Here is a 19,514-nt window from a genome sequence, read left to right as displayed (position 1 = left end):
CAGACACTTTTTGAGACGCATCTTTCGCAAACATACATTCTAGTTTGCCGATGTGTCAATTTTAATCCTCTTTTTATTCGGTTTGGCGTCAATATAACGCTTAAAGTAACGTAATTTTTTTTTACTGTTTGGTCGCTCCGGTCAAATATAACCTTCTGTACATAGAGATAGATATATCGTATCCCTTGACACGAATAGCCTTTTCCAAGCTAATATTTTTAGTTCGCCACAAGGCTTTGCAGCTTATTTTACAATAGGACCGAATCTTGCATTTAAGGATAGCATTCGTGGCCGCAAATAGCTCCGTGATAAATCCAATTGATTATTCATCCATATAGACCGATTGTGTGGAAATAATGCATCTGCAACACATCTATGTGTAATTGTATTACATGTAATAGCAAAATGCAAGGGATGAGAGAAGCGCAAAATTTCCAACGACGAACTCGCCACCAGCGCACTAATACCGGTCGGTCCGTGAGTTCGTCGGAATATGGGAAGTTACGCTCGCCGTACACCCTCACGGGCTACTTCTAGCTTAGGTATCTGCACTGCGGTGGCGTATTATCGCAACTGATTACCTCGTATGTGTACGATGGACATTGTGACGTTCGCCTGTCTTCGTCTGTTTTTATAGTTCAACCTGTTCGAACTACTTCTATGCACCATGTGCCGTTTACATCCTCAGACCGATGTATGTATATGTGTTTACGTATATAGATGTGTACACAAACAATCAAATATACGTCAACGTGATCGAGCTCGGCGTCGAGGTAGGAGGCGATTGTTTTGCAACTACAAAGATAGAACTGGCAAGTGGGGGCATATCAATGTTAACAATGCATGATTGACTTGCGAGCGGGCGTACGTGCATCTTCGCCATAGTAGTAGCACACAATATGATGCGTAGCGTATGGCTGAATAGCGTCGTCAAAGCAGAGATCATCGAAACCCATTGACAACATGGAACCGGAAAAATCTTTGCGAGGGTGCGTGCAATGAGAAATACAGTAGACCAGCTATAATATTAGGGCTCGTTGCTTAGAATGAAGCGCTGATTGAAAGGCATGGCTCGCAGCTAGCTTTCCTTTTGATCGTCGGGGCTTCGTCTAAGTCAATTGAAGTGGGAATCATCACACTCAGAGGTGGGCATACCACACACGACCATTCAAGCACGATCAGCCATATAGCTGGACGGAGACCCACACATTTGGCCACGGTCATTTTCTAGCTAAACCATCACGTACCACTAAATTATATTCGCAAACGAGTATTCTTTTTGCTGTTGTCACTGCCATTGCCGTACGCACTCCGTTTGTTCGTGGAATTGCCCAGCAGAATTAGCAATGGTAGAGACTAATGCTCTTTAAGGGTAGCGTAAATTGGTCGAATCAGCCTTGGAAATCGCATTAGATACAATGCTATACGATGCGCCAGTCGCTTAATGGAATCAAGCCAGCCAGTCAGCTAGAAAACGTTCCTCCAGCTGGAAAAAAGAGACTCAAGAAGCCTAGTCATTTGTCGAATTAGGATTGATTGCTGATCTACTGCTCCCGAAACCCATACGTTAAAGCGGAGCAGAAAGAAACGTCGGACAAGATTACGTCCGGGCATGCGAGCGACGTAATGTAAATTCGTTACGTAATAATCGATCGATAGAAAGAATAGCAGAAGGCAAAGCGACGCGCTAAATAAGCTTTGAAAAGAACGATTTCTCGATCTTAAATGTTTGTTTGTTTAAAAGGTTGCAGAACACATGTCACATAAGGATAATAAATATAATTACTTGGCTGTTAGCAAGTGATAATAAAAGGGTTTTGATTTTTTATAGACCGTAACCCCAATAAAACTTTCGAAGGGGTAATTTATTGTTTGTATCAACATTTGTCTAGGCCTACGCTTTATTAATTGTGTACAAAACATTACATTACGGCTGTTCATTAACCTGGCGATAAACTGGCTACTCGAAATAAACCAAAATGTCACCAAAATGTTTAATGTAGGTCACATACGGTATCATTTCATAATCAACTGAAGCATAGTCCTGCTATTACAATAGCCTGCGGCGAGTCTAAATGGCCGATTGAGTAGATAGATGATTTAAACTTGTACAAAAGAGAGCCCTTGCAAAATGGTCGATGAAAACATTTTAAAGACCTATTAACTTATAGGTCAGAAAAAAACCTGTTACGTACATTTTGCATCGTGATGCCTAGCTCTAGCCATTTAGGTCACCGCGGCGACTCTTGATAGAGAGATTCGCAACTGATATTTGCAAGCAGGTATCGTAAATAGATTTTTTTTTAGCAGAGAATAATTTTTGAAATGAGGTCGTGTTGCCTTCAGAAGTTTTAGCCAAAAATATACGAATATAAACTACTTGCATTGCCTTTACACTGTTCATTCTTCAAAACTTTTACAACCTGATCCATCGAGACATTGGAGCGCAACATTTATTGAAAATATTATTGTTTTTGGCATTAACATAACAGATTTTGAACTGTGTGTGTTATACCCAAAGTATTTTGAGGTACTGAATCATAATATCGAACGGATATCTTCAATGATAAACAATTGACAGCGATATTCATTGTGAAACGCATATTGTGAGAAACAACAAATCAACTAGGGCGCTCTCCATACCTTTTTGCGTTTCGGTAGAAATAGAGCAATAACTAGTAAAGTCTACTATGTAACGAAGCAACCTTTTCTTTTCGACTAAAGGAAAAAAAAGATGCGACGCAACCAATTCTCTCCTACAGAGGATGTTCCGAGAGAAAAACTCGTATTTATATACGTACATATGTATTGAAGCGGACACGCTTAGCTTCACCGTTCGATGGCGCGAACAAGAATTCCATAGCCACTCGCCGCATCAGGTATATGTAGCCTGCTTCGGCTTTATATAGCTCTAGCTGTGCATTTATCTATATATTTATTTTATAACATTTGATTCAATCGCCACGCTTCCCCGGTGAGGTGTCCTCGTTCCGCGGCCGGCGGTCTTTAGCGCCCAGTGCGTTTAATTTCAAGTTGCGCTGCTTAGACCTTTTCGTGATCTCTGTATCCGGTATGTGCTGGATGGGATTCGATCTCTATAAAGCAGACTATCTGGGGGCAGAACTAATGCTGTTGATGGTGCCTTGCACGAGTCCGGGCACGAGTAACGGGCACGTACAATGAGACCTCCCGTCATCCGTTATCGGGGTAGCACTTATAGTACCGGGGATTGCTTGTCCTATCTGACAAAGTTCATGCTGCCCACCTTTTCCGGTGGTCGATTATCAGATCTGTTGTCAAGAGATTTAATTTTCTCTTCCCTTAACGATAGGACTCGGTTGCTTGTATGAGCTGTTCTGTTTTTACATCGTATATTTAGAAGCAAATGAGATGACGCCTAAAAAACACCGCCTTTACAAGCCTGTTATGTTTATATTTGAAAGTGTTCAGACCATGATATTACACACGTGGTTTCTAAGGGTGCGTTATCTATGGAGCGGGTTTATTGAAACCAGACATCGCTGAAATCATATTAGCAATAGCAGATAAAGGCTACTCTATATGAGCCATATCCCCATACCGTCTATCTATTAGATATATAGCGTACTTTTTCAGCTGTAGTCAAACCGCATTGACCTCAGGGACAGCCAGTCTTATGGCTACACTCGGATCCAGCGCTAGTTCGAGGGCTGAATCAAGCATTTCAAAATGTCTAATGTTTCTCACGGTACATATGGATCCATTTTATCTATATATGTAAAATGCAGTAGCAGCAGGCTACTGTTTAAGTCAAACTGTATGCAAGGTATGGGTGGAGTAGGTACTTGCTCATGTTGTTAGTAGATACGTACAAGCAAAACTGGACGAAAGTGATTATATATTTAAGATTAGTTCGATTCGATTTTGTTCTTTGGAGTCAGGAGGCTGGGCAGATACGATCAAGAATATGGGTAGCATTTACAGTATATACGTTCCCTTAGCGCTTGGGATAGTGCCGAACGGCAGCACTCGACGACAGACTCGAACCATTTTGATTATCTGTGTTAGTGCAACACCCCCGTCTTCCCAGTTTTGCAACTCCCTGGTCTGAATTGCTCCTGTTTTTCTGAAATCTTTTATGAGAAAATAACAGTAATTAAAATCACATTCACCGGATCAATTATAAAAATTGCAGATTAGCTGTTATGAATTTTCACTCTAGTCTGAAGTATCGTATCAAACGAGAGATTGATCATTTCGTTGACAGTTGTTATCTCTGTCTGTTATCTGTATAAATCAAAATGATATCTTCAGTTAACTGTAGGTATTATTTACATAAAATCATTTGACTTATCAACTGAGTGACTTTTGTACGCGCATGTTATATCAGATACCCTGATGCACTTTTGCCGGACTCATCCGGCTTTTAGAACTCACAGAAAACTGAACGCGGAGTTCGGTATGATACGCCTGCCCCCATAAACTTCATTGTCTTATGCAATATTAAAAAATCATTATTTAGCTATTAAGTAAATTGCTTCAAAGAAAATGAGTTCTCAAAGTGAGTGATACAAAGTTACGTAACGAATTTCACCTGCTTCACTTGAATTTAATCTGTGTCAGTTCTCTTAATCTTCGCAGTGACCCCTTGTGTCATATACTAATTACTTTCCCGTAGTGCTGAGTGTAAGAACTTAACAGGGATAGCTGTTATTTATGTGAATCTGCTTTCGTCCTATTCCAGTTTGTACCTTAGAGGAGGTACGGCTGTTGCGGACGTGAGTGTCCGGAACTCGGCTACGGAATCTGTAAAGGACAAGACAAACTTGAGTCCTTCACCAGGCACAGGCCTTACCAAGATGATAAGCAAGAATCTCCGCGTGCCTCTACTCGTTTCAAAAAAAAGTCTCGCTTTTACTGTTTTTTCAATAGGAATGAGTAGCTTTTATGTTGTCGCTGCTTGACCGTGGCAGTAAGGAAGTTTTTAAAGCGTGATCTAATCTTAGGTATACAGATTAGGTAGAAGGTGTTCAAATAGGCCATCACTTGTTGCGGTTTGTGCACCGCCTCAGGCCGTTCACGTGCACTAGCAGAGAGCTGGTCATCGAATGTCTACCAAAAGTGGTTTTGTTTGCTGTTTTATTTTCTGCAATATTGCAATGATTGCTCTGTTTAAACACTCTATAAAAACATGACGTTTTAAAATATACTGGAGTAGAAAGTGTTTTTTTTTTATAGTGTAAAGAGCTATTGCGCAAAACTATCAATTTATCTACGATATGGATTTATTGACAATTTTACACTGTGTGTGCAGTCGATTGGAGTTAAAGGATGGACGCGTTTTTGTATGTCTCCGACAACACGAACTCCCAACTTTGTTTTGTTGAAGTACCATAAAATGTCTGAAATGAAACAAGGGGAAGTACATAAAGTCACAAATATAGCACCACAAAAGATGTTGAATTAAAAATCTTATTAGAATCGCCTTGCCGTCTACGAAAGATTAACCGCTCGACACCAGCATGACACACTAGATGAGCTGTATTTATGTAGTTGTCCATATAAAGTTGCACAATAATTTATGTAACTTCTACTTAAATCGAGTCTGAAGAGAGCGCTTGTGCTGAACTTTGTTGACGGCTAAAGGATATTAATGAGGGCAATTTTCGCTGAATAAAAGACGCTTTCAGTGATGTTCATACAAAAGGTAGTATCAATGTGTGAAAAGGAAAATCTGTTCAATTTTCGCATGAACAAAGGTCAGTGTTTGCAGCATATAATTACTATCCATGTAAGTTGATTTGTTATGTAAATGTAGATTAGCAGAACAAAATCTTTACGTATTTGAAAACTGCCATGAATATATTTGTGCTTGTTAAGCGGTTGCGTTTTGCGTTACAGTGATTTGAAGTACCTGGTGAAGTGACGCAAGAGACGAGGTAAATGCACACTTCGTTAATTATAGCTTTTTCTATTGTTGTTATTATAGCACATATTCAGTGTAGAAACAGTGGTCAGTTATTGATTCGTTATGAGGGGCGATGGTGATTATGATGACTGTTGATTCTAATTTTAATGGCGGTGCAGCGGAGACCGACTCATAACATGGTTCTTGCCTCGCAATAGTTAAATACGAGAATAACAGGGCCCACAACAATGGAAATAGATTTTTAGCTCCTCTAATCGTCTGCGTATTGAACCCAGTCTGAATAAATCTTCCTTAGTGGGGCTGCCAGCGTTACAGCCTGTACTTTGACAAATGGCAAACGACAATCGAGTTTAGGTCGAAAAATTCGTGTTCGCAAATTGAAACTAAAAACATAGTATGTAACTTAAACTTACCAACAAGTGGAACGTTAGTGTTCTGAACTTATGTTTGTTTCAATTGTTTGTCTTAACAGGCAATGAGAGGTAACAAGCCGCTAGTTCATTCCAGTAACTGGTAAAACTGGGTGGCTGAAGTCAGGATGCTCCTAAGCGCCTGTCTTCAGCGTTAATATCAAGCAAGTGCTGCTAGATGATACATATAGTTCCCAGAGTCACTGTTTGAGAACCAGTGAACCCCGTTCTATTAATGTAGTCCGCTGGCGTAAAGCTTAATTGTCTCCGTACTAGCGATTATAATTGCGTAGGTATCACGCGTTTTTTCAATTAGTAGTTCCAATACAATTTCAACAATCATGTGAGCAATTTAAAACGTAAAGCATGGGGCAATCCATCCAAATGAACGAGTAAGGTATCTAACAGTGTAGCCATAAAAATGCCCATGGTCTTTGTCTAACCGGTCCGACCGAGCTTATTTCGAATGAAATTAACCTGCGTGAGCGATAAGAGAGTAGGTATCAAATTTAATCTTGCAGCACTGTCTGAGCGTGTGCATTCAAACGGTTTACAGGCGAACGTATACATGCCGAATTGTGTAATTGGCATATATGGGTGCGATCTGTAAATGGTGATGATTTTTACGTCATCTTCGTACTTCACCGTAGAAATGGGTTATCTAGACATTCAACTGGGGGTCCCCAAGTTGGACTTGTTCTTTGATATGCTTTCGTCCGGTTGAACGTTGCGTTTATAGATCAAATTAAATGGTATAGGCAGCAAACATTAGCGCCGCTATATTATGATAGAAACGTCAATATCTTTCTGCGATTCTTGATCTGACGAACGGTATATTTGTCTGCGTTTGATTCAACTTCCTCCAAGCTTCGTCATCTATCATAGTGGAATCAAAGTGCAGGCCGCGTATGTTAAAAGTTGAGATCTGGTTAATCTTCAGCTGAGTTGGATTTGTCGAATAAATATTCATATCAACAACGTTTGGTTAACGATGACTATCGTCTAATTCCTGCACTTCTTAGCATCTCCCGTTAATGCTATAGGACGGGTTACATATCTATGAATTTGGATTGTTTTTGTGCGGTGCGTACTTAAGTCAGTCGTTAACACAAGAAGTGGAAGCGGGTCAAGAGCGGAAACCCGAAGAACTTACAAAGCTTGCTTGCTTTCCTGACCGATGAAGCTGTAAGACGATGCGATTCAGGACAAAGTGTACGTAATTCATTAGCAAAGTGACCGAAACCTGTCTGATAGAAACGACGAATTACATTACACGGTAGAAAAAACTTACGCGCAGCTCTTCAAGCTCTGTTGAGGTTATTGGCCATCAGGTAGCTTATTAGGTAACATATTTGCCTGCTAGTATTAGGGACATATTGTAGTCCAGGTTCGGACCCGAGCGTAGGTACACAGCGTTCCGAGCTGGGAGCCAGTCTGCAGCCTGATGGAGTACCCAATGGCGATACTGGGCGTAAAACTTGAAGTAACAAGGTTATTGCCGACATGAGGTGAAGCAAGGACAGGAAAAGCAAGATCCTTGTGATATCTATTTACTCGCATCGCTTTGAATGCGTTGTCTCACTGGCTGGATATTTCGCCTTCAGGTATCCGGCTCCTCGTTCCCGTAAAAATAGTAGGAGAAATCGTTATCCGACATTGTCATATATATGAATATCAATAAAGACCCATGAAAAGTTGTTTTCCTACAATGGCCATTTAGGTGTAGGTTTCCGAACTGTTCAAGCTATACCAGGAGAAAAGTGCATCTGTCGTTGAGTCTAAATTGCCATGTGCAGGCTCACCTATAACACGCCCGCTGGCTCATAATGGATACATTTCAGGCAGTTTATGGTACTGAAAATGTTAGAAGGCAGTAAGAAGAAAAGCGCTTGGCTTACAGTTGTCACGAACCTCATTTCATTAGCGTTAAGGCTCGCTGTCTCCGGCGGTCGCAATGGCAGTTCTAATTCGACATCTACACGATATCAAAACCGTGACGCCCTTAGGCTGTTCGAAACAGTCACGCTTACATAAGCGCACATTTAGATTCGAGCGACGATCTGAAGGGTGATTTGATTACTTTTGGTCGCTTGCATTCAAGAACAGGGATGTGACTGCCCAGGATGAGTCTGATACGTTCCTAATCACCCCTCTATTATTCAGTCGTATCGATCGATATCACACACGCTTACGTATGTTCTAAATGAAGCTCAATGACCAACAGTTTGTTTTTTCACATCTAACTTTCTCATTTTCAGATCCCTGAAATAGTGGTGGGGCATTACTAAGGGCAAATACACTTGACTTGATTTTAATATTTCAATAGGGATTATGATTAAATCGAACGAGATGAGAAGCCTTTTAGGGTCTATTCGTATTTAATTTGGCCTTGCGATTTAGACCAGCGGCAGGTGGTTAGGCTTCGGTAAGCCTATAAACGTCGATGATTGTTGATTTAAACCTGGCCATGCGAAATATGTACGTCATGCAATTTCTGCCGTGAAGACATTGTATTGGGCGATTTTTTTTAACGTGATCGAAAATTATCGTTAAACATTAGATTTGTTTTAGCTTAGTATCTGCTTTATTCGTATACATTTTTATCATGCATTTAATTGCATGAAAGAGGTGTTTGTCTTGGCTGTCGGCCTTGACCGTTATATTGACCCTGCTCCGCGAACCTATCTCGATTCGACTGAATAAGTCGGCTATAGGGCAACCTCTCAACGACGTCCAGGGATTTGGTTGGCCCCCGGTCGCCGTGTAACGGACGTTTAAGTCAGGTTCACTCTTGCTCCGATATGGTCCTCGTTGACGATTTTTTTTTTTCGTTTTTATCGGGGAACATTAATTTAAGCTATAGGAACATGTATAGTATTTCGGTGGAAGGTCTATTGATTGGTAGCAACAAAACTAGTACGTACTTTGGTTAGAACAATTTTTTGCAATATGTTAGCATTCTCCAAAATAAATCTGAAAAAACGGTCTTACCAAAGTGTTTGCCACATCCCTATACCCAATTTTCCAGTTGACACTTTACATTCCAAAAAGCAGTACAAGGGTTTTTATCAGGCAAACAAACAAACAAAATCGGTTTCAACGTCAAAACGTTCAGGTTAAATCGAGGAGCATATACTGCATGTTTGCTTAAGCTATAGAGCTCAGTCTAACAAAAAACTTTTACTAAGCATTTTTGATCCGGGAAATCAATTTAAGTATTAGATAAAGTGCGTTCGATTCGTTTCATCAAGAACATTCGATTGGTGCCTTAAAAACATTTTGATATGAGGTTTGTTTTTAGATAAGATAAAATTACGACTCTTGTTACAGCTGCCTCAATATTGTTAGGATGTTTCAAAGACGGGAAGATTCACTATATCTATTAGTAATTTTGCAGAGAAAAATATTGACCTGCCAACCGAGTGGGGAAGTAAATTAACTCAAATATACTAGCCACAAATTATTTTGGGTATTCTTAATAATCGTCTTGTATAACATCGATATCAATTCACCATGCAACCATCTGTCTCTATAGTCTCTCTATTTTTTAATTCCCATTTTTCTAAAAAGAAAAAACCCATGTTCAGTTGATAGCAGCCTTGTAGCTAAGACTGCGCTCGCAATAGATAAATAATGTTTGGCATTTCCTTTGATGATTTATGGGCGAGCGGAAAAATTGTTCCCGACATTATTACCACTGACAGATTTGAAAGAGATTTTTTCGTTCAAAGTAACAACGCCGCATCATTTTGTTGGTAGATGCGTCGTCACTGTGAGAATCGTACGAATCAAAATTATAATTCCATATATTAAACATAGATATTCAATCAGCTCGGCTGCATAAGTTTGCATCGAATTACGAAGAAGCCATCATAACTTCCATATCGAAATATCAAGTTCTAGCACGGGCGATTCATTAGCATAATTTTTCGTATAGGCACAGCTGTCCTGTTAATACAGGTGGGTCACGTGTTACAGCGAGTCACACTGTATACTCCATGAGGTGAACGTATCCAATTCAACAATATGGCGAAATCAATTATTATCCATGACCGAGTGGTGACTCGGTGACATGACGATCAGTGTTTAGTCCACGAGCTCAACGTACCCAGTCGGTCTATGGATAACCTAGCTTGTCGTATCGGTAGCAATGATCGACGTATAGCGCCGTATTGCCGTAGGCACAAGCACAGTGTGTGCCCTGTGTTACGTTACCCCCCCCTGGCGGCCACAAGAAATATTACTGCGTTCATCCGTTTGTGTGTGTACGATAGTAATTGGCTTGTACCAAGAATCAAGCTCAAATCAGCTGGGACCGCTATTCTTATTCGGCACAGACGATGTTACTGGCAGGACGGTAACGATGACTGGTACCCGCATATCGACACCGTTGTCACAACATTGTCGCTCGTTGTTGTTTGAATTAACCGCGTTAGACGAAGCCAAAGTCCTCTTCGAAGCGGTTCGGGATACGATTGGCCCACATGTGCGGTTAGCTGACGATTATAGTGTAAAGGATCAACGCATAGTCACATCGGAAGACAAGCTCATGCTTCTCCACCTACCAGCTGGATAAGCCTGTATCACCTCCGTAAATAGTATATTCATGTAGAAAAAGCGAATGCGTATACACATTCTATGGGCCATTATGCAATATTGTTTGACGTAAAAAACGGCAGGACACGCTTGCTTTTCTCCGATGAAGCGTGTCACGTCGCCAGGCGGGGAAACGGGAGTCGTTTGCGAGGGCACCTATATATTATTGCTCTAGCTTTATAGAGGTCGTGTCTGCAGTTACGTGCGGGCGTATGGGGATAATTATTCGTTGTTTGGACAAATACGTGTAAACAACGAGCAAGTCTCTGCTTGGTTAGAGATTATTGGGTTAGACGCAACCTATTCAGGGTGGTCCACTATCTTCTGCTTCAGCACTCTTTAGCTTGAGAAAAGGACCAACGCTCGGCACACTCGTTCGGCACGAGGCAATTACTGTTTCTGAGCTCGCCGTTCTTCTACGATTAGACAGGATATTTACGTTTATAGATGCGGAGACCGACAATTTCTATTATCTTTGCTTTACTATTATTCGTAACGGTAAGCTTGCAACGAGGATTTTTTCGGGGTGATGCGGAGTTGGGGGAAAGCAGATTTCCACGTGGCACTGTAAGCGCTTTACAAAGAAAGAGCCCACTTCATTCCCAGGACGATTGAACCTTGTTGAGTGTCGACGCGTAACATCAGCGGCACACCGGAGAGCTAAATGTAATGTTAGAAGTCCCGTTGAATAGACAAATATCAATGCGATAAGTATAAAATACAAAGAAATACTCTCACAGTGAACAATGTTTGTATCTTTTTGCTTGCAAAAAACGTAGCGACTAACTAAGGGACCTTCCGCTAGGTTTACTTGTAAAGGGCGGCATAATCTGATTGACAAATGCGCATCATCCTAACTACGTTGCTGTGGTAACCAGGAACGTGCGGCCATCGACGGTTTAGGTTGCAGCGTTAGTAAAATGGTTAATATGTGGTTTCGTAAGGCGGTTGGAGAAGACTCAGATCCAGCAAGACGCACCGCGGCTAGACGTTCTAGTGGCGGCAAGTCCCTGGCGTTGTACCGAACTGGTGGTTCGTAGGAATTGTTTACACTACAGGAATAGCTGAGGACGTTCAAAAAAAAAGGTCTTATTTAAGACTGACGAAATAAACTAGAATTAATTCATATTAAAGCTACTTGAGTATGTCGACATGGTCATTTCGCGAAATCGCCTAATTAATATGATCAGTGTATCGATGAACAGAGGCGGAACAGAGCAGGCTTATGCTCGTTGGTCGCGGAAAGAACGAACACGTCTATCTTGGCGTTCTGTAACAGTCGTAACCACTGAGTGCACAGTTAGCTTTACCCTCTACGCTTTTTTCGAACTAATGCCTGTGCCTGTAAGACCAGTGGCGAATAAACTACGCATACTTTAATTGTTTATAGCATACAACGCTAATTACGACTAACCTGCGGTGAAACTTTGCCAGTTCGATCCTCTTAAAACAAATTTCTTCCAAAAAAAAAGGTATAGCTGAAAGAAAGTACATTACTCATATATTAAACGATGCCCTTTTTATAAAACTCAATGTTAAAAAAAATACTAAGAGAACTTTCTGGGCAGCATTTCAAGCAGGGCTAACGTATAACAGCAATACGTTGCTTCGGTTATCTCTATTCGCATTGACGGTTCAACTCATCGTTTTACAGCCAGTCAGTTGTGAGGCGTCGAACTGCAGTTCAGGGAGATGTAATGCTTGAGTATCACCATAGACCAACATCTCGCTCTACGATCCGATTATTTTCTAATAATAATTTTTACGTACAGTCTATCTTTGATTTTTTAGATTGGTTGATCCAGACCAAAAAATATATTGTATAAATAACGAGTTTTTAGTCCAAGCTCATCTCACCGTAAACGGATTTAGTTCGCGGATTCATGGTAATTAACGCATTGCCGCAACAGGTGATCTCATTAAGAAGCATCCACCTTTATCATTTCCTACACAAATGTAACTACAGACCAAATAACGAGTCTAAAAATACGAGCGAGCACTTTACTAGCGCAGCCAGACCGTCTTGAGAGGACTTCAGAATACCAATCTGCATACGCGACCCTTCTCAACGGCCGACACCGAAAGCCGTTAACAGAACCCTCATTATAAGAGACCTTTATTCGGTCTAGAAAAACATACGGCTTTCACTGCTTGCACTTGAGCGTTTAGCTCATTACACCCTTTGTTAGTGAAAAGCATTTCGACATATGGTGGTCTGCATGCACACAATTGCACCTCAAACCCTGAGGCTAGTTTTTTCTTTTCTATTTAGCACTACTAGCTAGTCCAGTGTGAAATAGTCCTCGAAAATTACCTATTTTTCGGAACGACATCAAGGATTTGCTGCTATTGGGAGTCTAACTTGGATGAATCCTGCTGAACTTGCGTTTCCGACATGTTTATTAAAAAGCAAATGAGCAGTTATAAAGTTTAATAGTAATACTTTATCTTCCTGCATTTTTTATTTTTCTGATTATTAATATGTAGGTATAATTTTTGCCCATGCTGGGATTTGACCCAGCGTGGCACTGTGCTTGCTAGTTATAGTTACCACAGCAACGCACTCACAAAGATGCACAGTAGTCACTGAATCACGTTGCCACCCACGCCGTTCCTAGTATCTAGTTGAATAGCAGGTATTTCGTTCGGCCTCTTCCTGCATACGTTGAAGAAAAAGCACAAAATTTAAGAACAAATAAACGAATGACAAGGCCAAACGGTGGCCGGTGCGGTTTACGAGACGGTGATGTTTGACATGATGCCAACGGAGCGTAGACATCTGTTGCGCCTTAGCGTCACAGATTTTATAGCTCCCAGTTTCACTTGTCTCCTTTTGCGCCGGTTGATATCACGTTCTACTGTTGGCGATAAAGGTCTTCTTCTTTGCTTGCTTATTGCTGATGTTATTGTTCCTGTGGGCCTTCTATCACGTTTTACGTGCTCGGCATCGTTGTCTGATTTAGGCCTTTTGCGATCGCAGACCATCGTCATTAACAGGCAACATTATTACCTTCTTTAGCTTCGTTATCAAGGGCACTAACGTCATCATCACGACGGTCAATGCAACCTAAGCTTACCTATTATGTCCAATTGGGGCGTTATTGCCACTCTTTTGTGGCCCTTATCTCTCGTACCTATAGTAATAATGACAGTAACGCACTCTTTAAGGCGGTAGTATGTTAAAGGACCTGATACAGGTCTTTTCGAGGGGTAGCTTTAACAATAGGAAGACATACGACGAATTTGATTTGAAGACCGAAAAAGCTTTCAGTTTTATTAACATCTCTGTGAAAAAAATATGTTGCTCGATGCAAGAGAATCCTATAATAATAATGTTTTCTTTTGTATATCTTCTACTAATTTCTATTGATCGATATGTGCCGTTGAAGTCAATCCGCATACTTCGAAAGCATGCTTATAATTTAACGAAAAGTTCGTCCAAAGTTTTCAAATGAAAAGCCAATTCCTGCAGGGAGCTGTTGAAGACTATAAGGACTATAAGGAAGAACACACGCTACATGTATGTTCTAATATGATATCTAATTAAGATGCCAATTGATTCTAAAAGCTCTATGATAGCAAACCATTCTTATATCAGATTCACGGCCTCCTCGTCGTCATGTCAACATCTATTTTTACGATGTTTACAGCGGCAGATTGGATTTCAGCCAGACACCTTGATGCGGGGCGAACGCCAACGTTTAATGTCGATAAATACAGCTGACATTTATTATACTGACGCAAAACGATACGATGATGGTTGAAACTAACAATGATAAACGCCTCCCCCGTTGACCCGTCGCTCTTGCAACACCCACATGCGTTCATTGAACTCCATTTCATTGTAGCAATGTGACGGCGTATAATTCCACATCAATAGGCCGAGTTTCAGCCCGCCGTTGATCATTTTCCATTGATGAACCTGCGTCTAGCTACCTGAATATATGGTTTTCGGTCATAAATTTGACATATATCTGGCATAGAGGCGCAACGACGATCAGCCAGTTAATTCCTCTGCCATTTTGCTCAACTTGAAAGTGCAACCTGCTTATAGGCTCTTTATGCTTCGAGTTCTACATCCGATATCGATATTAGGCAGTTCATCAGAGAGCTAGCTCCCAGCTCTCTCTAGACTAATCCGATTTAGCTAGCATTCGAAATATAGTGTACATGAGAATTTATCATTTTTTGGTGTACATAGATACCGGTGTAATACACAGTGCCGAAAACGTGGCATATTGTCTAACATAGATAGGATCATTATATTTTAATACTGTATTGTTTGTGCATATATGATGGTAGTTGAGCATCTACAACGATTCATCAAAGTGTGAAAAGAAGCTTTTTTTTTTGCACAATTTTTAATATTTCCATGTATTTGCTTAGTGTGATATATATATATATATATATATATATTGTCAAAAGAATCAAGTCTTAGACTGATAACAGGCCAAAAACCCTTAAGTGTAATGGCTAAGGACGGCCGAAAATTTCAGAGCTGCAGAAGCTTATCTAAGCGAATGAGCCATTGATATTTTTCTCTCTAAAAGGACCGTTAATTTCTGTCTAAACGGTTTTACAACATATTAAGAGTGGTTTTTTAAACCATTTTGAATTGAAAGTCTTCCTCTATATAAAACTATAGCAGAAGCTACATAAAACTGGAGATAACGTAGACTGAAGGTTTCGGGTAAAACAAGAAGTCTATAGTCTGTGTGGATTTGGTGTAGCGCAGAAAATTAATAGTAGCTGATCTTTGCTCAGATTCCGAAAACGATACACCGGTATCCCGCATGACGAGTTCTTTATTTTGTGCTAGGTGTATTCTTCTATTCTATTCTAGATGTAATTGGCTACCAAGAGTGTATGCGTAAATTCATGCCCATTACGACAAACAGTCCACTACGGTTTTTGCCAATTTGAGCGCATCATCTTGTACAAATATATACTTCGCACGTGGCTTATTTTTCAGTAAAATTCCTAATGACAGTAAATGTAAAATTTATAGGGGAACTTTTGTCTCAAGTGGCGACAATAGGCGCTTTATGCTCAGTTCTGCTTTTATCCTGTTAGTCTGACACCCAATGAAATTGTTGACATTCCCGATTTTCGGCTGCTGGTGTATTATAATTTACTGAACGGTTTACGTGTCTCCGGGCACGACCGTTCCGTGCGCCGCCGAGACTTAGACAGCGAATACTCAAATTCAGTGTACGAAATGAAAATAAGTATAAACTGATTCTACCTAAAATATGTTGCTCAAAAATTAACATGTTCCATATACCGTTTAGTGATTTGGATCAAGTCATCTTCATGGAAGTGAAACTTCAAAAAATATATTGTGCAGGGGTCACATATTGCTTACGTAAGCTTCAGAAGCTATGAATAGCAAGCTCAAATAGGCCTCGAGATATATATATATATAACAATAATGGTGTAGTCGAACCCACAAAATACACACTTATTTATACGTTAAGACTACGTAGTGAACGCAATGTCAAAAACGAGTAATTTGCTACTTGAAATCACGTGGGCATTTTTGGTTCGGACAACACTCCCGTTCGGATTGTTCCTGCAGCCTTTTTGTCTAATACAGCGCCCACCATGTCTCGAATATGGCCTTAAGAAGAGTACGGATGCTGAAAAGTGTTTTTTTTTAAGAAAAGGCCACATCTTTTCAATCTGCCAAACAACATATGAGATCATCCTTTTCTAGAGACCAAGATGTGGCTCACTTCAATAAGAAATAGTGCCCTAAACGATATATACATTTTCTACTTAATGAATTTATCTATTTTGTTATAAATTAGTAGCTGATTTGCCAAGTGTAAAATGTTTTAACAGAAACTTTGTCCGTTGGTAGAAATTAAATATAGCGCAAGCAAACGTTGACTGGAGCCCTGTTTGACTAGTCATTGATTCTGTGGTTCCTAACTACCCCCGAGACAGCAACGTCGTTCGGTAAGGCCAGTGACATCTGGTTAGTTAACATTTAGTTTAAAAGCAGAACTATCTTCGCTGCGATGCATCTACCACCCAGCATCAATAGGACAAATTATCCCACTATATATGACCGATATATCGAAGCGAGCTTTATTTCACGATCGTAAAATTGTAAGCTGTTGCAAGTACGACTATTATTCATAAATTAAATACCGTCTAAATGATATTTTATCGTTTTTATTTTGATTACTTAATTAGGTGTTTAACTATAAACTGTTCTCACCTAACTAATATACACAAAAAACATTAGTTATTCCCTAAGTTTCTCCAATTTCCTGACGTTGACTTTGTTTGTTTCCAAGCCGGCATTCCGGTTAAACCTCGCTTCGACAAATTCTAGTTGTTGAGAAATATTTCGTTTGTAACTTACGATCTAATAACAATTACTTCCTAGGATAAACTACGTAATATTGTTACATCATTCATTATGTCCATGATGACTACGGCAATTATATGAGGATAATCTGTGTATAACACAAATTATCCTCATATAATTGGACAAAAACCAAAGCGGCTAACGAAACCTGTTGCATTTCACTCATGGCCAGTGCCTTTTCCAGCGCAGGATGGGCAATTATCAATCCCCGATAACGCGCCCCAACCCCAAAACACTGAAGAACTTACCGACGACAAAGTGATCCGGATCAATTTGAGAAAATAGTTAGCATAGGTTGAAATCATATTCACAAAATCATCTCGTATGCGCTGTGGGGTGCTCTGGTACAGTTGCACCCCACTCTGGCTGAGCAGGAACCTCTTCCTGATTGTGGACCCCTCCTAACGCAATAACTGAATTCAGTGCGATTGTTTGTTTCAATTAAATTCAATACCATATCAATATGACACCAAGACACAGCTCACTTTCGACCGCCAGACGTTAGTCAACCTATCGAAATGCATTTGTTTGCAGCGATGCTTACAAGCCGGCACTACCTTTCAATTCTAACAGGAGTCCGTAGTGAGACGTGTATAAATTTTTTCTACCTTCTTGTCATTCGTATTCGTAAACATTACCCCCCACTAACTAAATACTGATTTACTATGATGGCGGATGCCGCCTTTAGTTATGGCAATTTATTTTATTTATTATTTAATAATTATATAACCATTGCGTTGTATAACAGTAATAGATGTTGAGCTGGGTATCATCATCTTTTTGTGTGACCGAACCGATTGAAACAATCGTGCAGAGATAATGGCGTAGGTCGCACGTCGTCAATACTACCGACTTCGACAAGGAACAGACCGTAACTAGTTAGGCAATGTACTCATACCTAACAACTTGTGTAGTAAAGCAAAATAGGTTTGTTTTGTAGGGCAACGAAATGATTTCAAAGCTGCCTTTACCACTTAATAATGATCAGACGTGATAGCATACATTTGAGGGAGGAGGGGGTGCACTGAACTGGTGCACTATGGAATGGGTATCATACCTCGGACTCGCACCCGCTCGTCCTGTCTCATCGTATCTGAAAACTAAGTGCATTCTCTCACTATTGTATCTATCAGAACTATGATCAGTGGCAATATCAAAGTGTAATACCTTAGTTTAGCGTAGTCCCTCAAGCCTTCAGACGTAAATACTACGCCAAGAAAATCGTGACCAAAGCAATGTTTCTCTAGCTGTTTGAATATCTAGTTTTTATATCTGATACTTGCAGATGATAATATCCTAAATTATAGATTGCAAGCCCTCAAAGTAAGAGACGGCTCTCAGGACTGTTCTTTTTGTGTAGTGCTCTTTTTATCATTGCTCGTCGTTTGTGAAAAGGAACTTTTCACAGTCAGGCATCTGTTTAATGTATTACTATTATTAATTACAAATGCCCTCATTTTATTCCAGATGAACTAAGTCAAGGAAATTGTGTGGCCGTTGCAGCTGCCCTACCACAACGGCTGACGGATAAATTTGCGAGTTAAATGTAAGAAAGCGTACATACACCCAGCATCGATGGAGGAACAAACATTTATTATGGACGCTCCGGCGCGGGAGAGATGCTGTAACTGTATCAACGACGGCGATATGGTCTGTGACTATCTGACGTGTGGACTCATTAGCTGTTACACGCGTCAACGGATGCGCCGGCGGAGTGATGCTTTGTACCAACGGTAAAGCAGTTGCGTCTTTGAGGAACTGACTTTGTTAGGGATTCGCCTAATGGAATCATTGATATCGGCGCTCCATAACCGGAAAAATAAACCATTTAGCTGAATAGTTATTTTCCTATCTAATGTCTTTCGTAACGTTGTATAGGTCGGTGCTAGGGTCTAAACTAAAGAATAGATTTTCTAGACTGGCTAAACCCTGGATTTTTTTAGTTAGAAGTTCAATAATTTAAGCAAGCTACCATATCGACAACGTCCGTATCTAAGCCACTTGTATGTGCTTTATCCGAGCCGATGTGCCTAGAACGGCCCACGAATCCCTGGACAGTTTGTAAAAGGTCTCTTGGTTGTTAGAAAGTTTGTATTTCACATCTATACGCAAATTATGCAACAGATTTTTAAGTAACAAGGACAATATGATTTTTGCAATTACGCTATATTATGATACTGTTAGTACGTTTCTTGGGTGCAATATTCATAATAATGACTGC

The 19,514-nt window shown here is 40.3% G+C and overlaps 1 protein-coding gene across 6 annotated transcripts in view; it reads left to right on the top strand.

Annotated features, from left to right (window-relative positions):
• Positions 1–19,514, top strand: part of LOC111245001 (adenylate cyclase type 5-like) — a 66,691-nt gene that overhangs the window by 11,260 nt on the left and 35,917 nt on the right. For all 6 annotated transcript variants that reach the window (XM_086977117.1, XM_022792700.2, XM_022792692.2 and 3 more), the window contains exon 2: positions 18,761–19,026. In XM_086977117.1, the coding sequence (XP_086833243.1) occupies positions 18,869–19,026 (158 nt within the window). In that variant the 5' untranslated portion in view covers positions 18,761–18,868. The remainder of the gene's footprint in view (positions 1–18,760; positions 19,027–19,514) is intronic.

This window comes from Varroa destructor, unplaced genomic scaffold (assembly GCF_002443255.2).
Source record: "Varroa destructor unplaced genomic scaffold, Vdes_3.0 BEIS01000001.1, whole genome shotgun sequence".
NCBI classification, from domain to species: domain Eukaryota; kingdom Metazoa; phylum Arthropoda; class Arachnida; order Mesostigmata; family Varroidae; genus Varroa; species Varroa destructor.
The sequence above is the reverse complement of the archived record's forward strand: the minus strand, read 5'-3'. Positions and strand labels throughout refer to the sequence as shown.